We start from the raw sequence: 6,643 nt of genomic DNA on the forward strand, positions 1-6,643 counted from the left end.
ATGTCGTAACCGCTCTCGCTCTGCTCCCCTGAGAAACTGAGGGAGCCAGCAGTTCTAGGAAGGCTGATAACGGGGTGACTGAACACGAGAGTTTGGTGTATATATTAACAAAACGATCCTTTTCCTTCTGATATTCTAAGTATAAGTAACATTTATTTCTGGGAATGTGAGACCGATTATCTGAAATTATATTAAATACGAATTAAATCAAAAATGAAGTTTAGAAGAAGCATATCTGAATTGTAAAACGTTTACAAGTGAAAATTTGCAATGGATTGTAATACTTTTATAAATATTTAAAAAATAGTGATTAGTCTTATAAACCGATATCATTATTTATTAATCAAGTAATTGTAAATTCAGTTGTATACACATTAAAAAATAAAACCACACAAAGGGTTTTGCAGCCTATTATAAGGCGTTACATAAATCGTTTAAATCTCTCCCTCCATTACTTTCCCTTCCCTTCGCCTACTTACCCACCCCACCCAGAATTCCCTCCGGCACCCTGCCCCTACTGTCACCCCCCCTCCCAACTATCGCTACCCTTATGTCCTCCTTCACTTCCCTTCAGCACACACTCTTAGCTTCTCCCACTTTTCTTCCCCTACACCCCTTGCTTCCGTGGTAGGGATTAAGGCAGTTGTCGCGCCAAAAATCAGATATCTGAAAAAAATCGTTTTTCTATCATTTTATGAATCAAAATATTATAACTGATGTCATTTCAAATAAAAACATTTTTTTCATTAAAAATGTTTAAATTCACATACAAAAACCTTAATTTTAACCATGTTTTTTGCAATTGAATTTTCTCTGACTGTTGCTTCTTACCAATTTTTCAAAAAAGATATCATTTTAATAAATGACGGCTTATTTTTTGCAGAAAAACATTCTCTACAATTCTACTGTTTCCAATTTTGAAAGTAAACTTTTCTATGGCTAAAATCCTTAGATCAATTTTTTTAAGAACGACAACTACCTTAAGAAGGTATTTTTTATTTAGAAACTTTAGTGTGTAAAACGTATGAAGGCTTGGGTGACCTGGTTTTAATGAGGTGGCACATGGTATTTAGTGCCTTAGTTCATTCACGTTGACGTCAATTATACGTGGCATTTAAGATATCTCTTATTGTTAAAAGAGGTTTTTGTGAAATTTTTTGGGAGGATTCTCACAAAAATATCTTTAGATAGTAAAGTATTTTGAAAATAATCCAGACTTCGCAAGTACGCGGCAACATGGTGACATCATCTTACTTTTTCAGAAACTCTCAATTTATACACTAGAATATAAAAAATTTAGTTGTTCTGTATATTCCACTCGCAGTGAAATTCACCTCAAAAATTTTACGAGATCCTCGTAGAGTTTCCCTGGTTTCAATATAATTTAGTTTTAAAATATTAACGTACATAGAAATATTAAATTGCTTATACTCTGACTAAAAAATAGTTGTTTAAAAAATTCTTCTAAATTTTCAGACATACGTTTACAATTTAGCAATGAGTTGTTTGAAGTTATTCGTTTGTTTTTTGATTGTCTTTTCGTTGTGGTGACAACGCTCATGGAAGCGGTAAACGCTTAGGATTTTACAATTATTCCTGTTTATAATAAGTAAATATATTTTTTTTCTTCATTTCCTAAGATAATCAAGAAATGTTTAAAGTTTTTTAGTGTCTTTAGTTTTCGAAATTTTAATGTCTTCTTCGGAGAGGCTTTAAAAAGAGAAAAAACATTCTTTGTAACTGTAAAGAAAATTTCTAAAACAAGAACAGTTTTCTTAAAAAACAAACGAAGATCTAAAAATATTTAACTAACACAATTGATATTTTAATTATTTTCCTGTACTCTGAAGATTAAATTCCAACTCAGTATTAAATTTTATATTACAGAAGTATGAAAATCAGGACTCTTTTTCAAAATAATATATTTTGTCATAATAACATAAACAAATTTTTTATTTTTTTTTTAAATAATTTATGTTAATTTTGTGGGCAACGATCTCAACTACGACGTTTTCAACTATATCCATCCTTCTGGAGTGTCGACTCTGGAAATCGAGATCTTTTTGTAACTTCCGAAAGCCAGAAATTCCCTCAGACAGTTTTTCCTAAACTTCTTTCGTAAAATTAATAATTTGTATGAAATAAGGATGAAAGATTTCTCTGAAATCAGATTTTTTAATTTATCTGACTGTCTAAATCTAAAATAATACATATAATGTAAAGTAACATAAAATTTCAAGGGCTTCAATTTCAATAATATCAAATTAAAATATTATCCCTGCTTACATTTTTAATTCTGTTTCTGTTGTTAAAAAGCGTAACTTTGAGCTTAAGAAATAATATAATTTACCCTTAGTAAAACTTGTTTAAAATATTTTGCGAAATAAAAATGCAGCAGATGGCATCAGAAAAAAATATAGAAGAAAAAAATCGACACGCTTCCTTCAGTTTCATTTGATGTCAACATGCGGATTAGACCGTCGCTCCCACCGCTGTCACTCGGTTATAGAACGACAATATATTACAGGAAGAAATTGATCAAACATTTTATTCGGACCAATCGGTCATATTGAAGGGAGGAATTTGCGGGGTTCATTACCCTAAAGGAGTTTATTGAAGCCTGAGTAACTAGTTAGATAGAGGTGATAAAGGAAATCGGTTTTTTCGCTTTAATCTCCTCCGTTACAATTAATTATAACGTGATTTATGAATTCTAGAACTTTTCCATAAATATTTTGAGAATGAGTATCTTTGACTCGCGTAAATGACTTTGGAACACGCAAGAGGAGACCACGAAGCTGAAGATTTAGGGATCGATCTCAAAATGTCACGAAATTGTTGACTCAGTTTCATAATATCTTTCAGGAGGAATGACATGGTAGGCACGGCCTGCGGGTGAGTTGATTTTAGAAATAATCCCTTCTCAAGGATTATCAATGTTTAACTATGTGAATTTAATTTTTCCACAAGTTTGTACATATTTCTTTTATTTTAATGAGAAAATACTTATCATGGTATATTTTTATTTTTCGGTTTGATTAGAACCGTTTTGACACTATTCGATTTTACTCGATTGGATCAGCTGGATAGCTGGACAGAGAACTCTGACACAATAAAACCTAGCGGAATGTCGAAAGCCATTCTCGTTATCCAGAAAACGCAGATTTTTCAAAGAGCAGTACTTTTCACTTTGTTTAACCCAAAACCGAATGGGTCAGGTTTTGCAGCAGTTCGTTGCGATGCGAACTTTGATCTGAAACAGTTTCAAAATATTATAATCAAGTGTCGAGCACAGGGTATTAATCAAAAATACAAAATGCTACTGAGGCATAAAGGATTATGTAAAGATGCAGTGATTTATGGACAAGTTTTCACGGTAAATAAACTTCTTTTAAATTAGTTTAATTATTTACTAGCATTATTTAACACGCATTTATGCAGCGCACGGATAAACTTTAACTGCATTGGCAATTAATTAATAATAAACTAGCTGTGAATTCAATTTCGAGTGTTTCCACTTTGTATTTATAAGCGGATGGTGCTCATATAATGAACACTTTTGCTTCCTCATTATGATTAATTAGCAAATATATTTGCTTTTTCATTAAATTAAATTAAATCATCAATGATTTGAAATTTTCTTAATTTATAATAAAAATATTTTAATTATTAGGGGATGCCCATCATAAGAATATAAAAAAACGAATTGGTCAATCAATTCAAATCTATTCTTCAAAGTTTCTATACTCTCCTAGAAGACCTGGAAATTTCAGTGAATTTTATTGGTCAAGGAAAAGTCAGGGCATTTTTTTAAACTCTCTAAATTCATTATAAAAACTGTACGATTAAATTAAATAATGATCATTCCTCATTTTTGTAGAAGAATATTGACATTGTGGATTAACACTTATTTAAATCAAATTTATTTGTACCATTCTCACTAATTTCAGGAAAATGTATTTCATTTAAAACATTAATATGTTAAATTTAATTTATATATCTATGAAAACAATTTATTAGTTAAAAAGTTTTTTTTAAATATATAAATTTAGTTTTCAATGTTATTTATTTCATTATTCGGTAGTATATTTTTGGTCTTTTATAAAGTTATAGTTTCATCAATTATGGATCATCGTCATTTCATAGTATTCTTTTTCATTTTATTCCTATTTTTTAATTTCTTTATAAACCTTGGAAAGTTAATAAATAAGATTGTATATAATTTACTTCATTTAAACTTAATGTCTTACTATAAAATATGTTGATATTTCTATTTATCTTAAGTATTAAAAAAATACATTATTTTAGTAAATTCTAGGGTGTACATTTATTTTGTGTTTCGGGTACGTATGACTCACATTACTTTATATTGCAAAATCGAATTCGATAATCGGATTGGTACGTAAAATATGGCATTGGATCATTTCAAGCCCTTTAAGTAAACATTTTTTTTTAATTCGGACTCAGTTTTTTTAATTGCATTTATTTCAATTTTTAAATAAACAAATCAGCATGTATACTAGCCTGGAATACCTGGAATTGTGAAAAAATTTCAGGGAACTATTTTTAAAGTCACGTGATTTTCTCGAGGGTGCTTAATTTTGATTTTCTAATTAGAATATTAAATTATATAAAAATTCTTTTTTATTTAGATTAGTGAAAATTATGAAAAGAAGTTTGAAATGAATACGTATATTAGTATTCATTTCAAACTTCTTTTCATAATTTTCACTAATCTAAACACAATATAATTCATTGCAAATATTTATATATTGAATATGCATTAAATTTTAAACATGAAAATAAAATAAACAAAAACAAGAAAATGTGTTTGAATTTTTATTGATATTCATGGACTTTAGGAACAAATTTAACATATGATTCATTATGTGTTTAGTATTATTAATTTATGTTAATATTCGATATTGTTAATTAATATAATAAAAAATATCCCGTAATGATTATTTTGTGAATGCTTCACAAATTAAACATATTAATCAAATTTATGAAAACTTTCATAAGTAAACAATTACTTTTCCTTGTTTTCTTAAGTTTTACGTTTGTAAATGAAAAAACAGTTATTTAATTTTACACATAATTAGTACCCTTTTTACATATTCAGATATTATTTACAAGAAATAATAAAGTATTATGTAATGCTGTGTAGATCGATGTATTTACCTAGATAAATCTAGACATACTGAGAAAAAGAACTAGAATTGTCAGGGAATTTGTATGAAGGATTTTAAGAAACACACTTTTCTTGCATTAAGCTTAAATTAGGTTAACGAAAAAAGTTTTACTTTAAAAAATAGATTTCTCAAATATTGTGAATGATAATATCTTCCTTCATTTTCAATAAAACGTATTAATATTATAGGGCGGTTGATTCACTTTGAATTAAGTTACTGAAAAAGATTTTACTATAAAAAACCATTTCTTTTTAAATTATAAAGTCCTCAAAAAAATGCACTGAATATTTTTGAAATCCTTTAATCGCTTTAAAAATGTTGGTGATAAAAATAAGAACTCAAATTTCATAAATTGATCTGCAATAGTCTTCAAGTTATCGTTGCTGTATATTTGTTTCTTTGTATTTAATTTAATAAATAATATAAAGATGTATTACTATTGTTAAATGATTGTCAATTTATAATCCCTTTTTTAACTCATGAATATTGGAAACATTAATTTCTCATTACCTAAGACGAAAATTTACATTAAGTTTTTGCTGCAGATATGGACTTTTTAATTTTGCGAACATAAAAAAATGGAAGTTTCCTAAAGTAAACAATTTATTTATTTGGAAGGTGAAAATTGAACAATATATCATTTTAATCGAGAAACATTATTATAGCATATCATTTTTAAACCCTACATTAAAATATGAAAATGTATTATTTTTGTGTATGAAAACGTAGTTTTAATGTTGTTTGTTTTAGGCTCCTGAAACTGACTTCGCATCTGTGAAATTGCCATTGATGGATTTTAAGCCTTACTATCGAGGGCAGCAATTAACCCCAGAGGCGTATCCTCTAGATATATCGGCAATAACGAGTATGGGCATTAAAGTGGACAACGGACCTTATCTTCCTGATAATCAGCCTGGAGTATCGGCCCTCGAAATCGATTGGATTAAAGCCGTTAAATAATAAAAAAAGTCTCATATTTTACAGCACTGTAAACTGTACATTGAAAAATACTTTCATTTAACTCGATAAAAATTTAATATAAGTATAGGAAAGTTTGTTAAATAGATCAAGTGCAATGATAAAAATAATAAAAATTGTAATTATTTATTCTATTCGAAGTTAAAAAAAAGTTCTTTATCTTGACTTTTTTTATTCTGCATAAATTTATAATGTCAAATGTTTGTACAAATCTTCAAAAAGCACAGGCACTAGATTAAAAAGTGTCATTTTACTTAATACCTATTAAGAGATTTTAAAGCTTTGTTATCAATGTTACACTAAAATAGTCTGTCAGAGTTTCAAAATTTTCTTCGAATAATAGCAGAAATAAAGAATAATGATTTGACAACAAACAATCTGAATTATTTTATTACTACTTTTTTGAAAATTATCAGAATTTAATTTTGCACAGCATTTTAGGTTCAGTCCTCTCTTCTGAACGACTATAGTTT

At 28.1% G+C, this 6,643-nt stretch overlaps 1 protein-coding gene across 1 annotated transcript; it reads left to right on the forward strand.

Annotated features, from left to right (window-relative positions):
• Positions 1 to 2,526: 2,526 nt before the first annotated feature.
• Positions 2,527 to 6,152, forward strand: LOC117180387. Its single transcript, XM_033372866.1, has 4 exons — positions 2,527 to 2,642; positions 2,718 to 2,895; positions 3,043 to 3,376; positions 5,943 to 6,152. The coding sequence occupies exons 2-4, from the start codon at positions 2,876 to 2,878 to the stop codon at positions 6,150 to 6,152; spliced, it is 564 nt and encodes a 187-aa protein (XP_033228757.1). The 5' UTR covers positions 2,527 to 2,642; positions 2,718 to 2,875.
• Positions 6,153 to 6,643: the final 491 nt, after the last annotated feature.

Source organism: Belonocnema kinseyi, chromosome 9 (genome assembly GCF_010883055.1).
Source record: "Belonocnema kinseyi isolate 2016_QV_RU_SX_M_011 chromosome 9, B_treatae_v1, whole genome shotgun sequence".
In the NCBI taxonomy this organism is placed as follows: Eukaryota; Metazoa; Arthropoda; class Insecta; order Hymenoptera; family Cynipidae; genus Belonocnema; species Belonocnema kinseyi.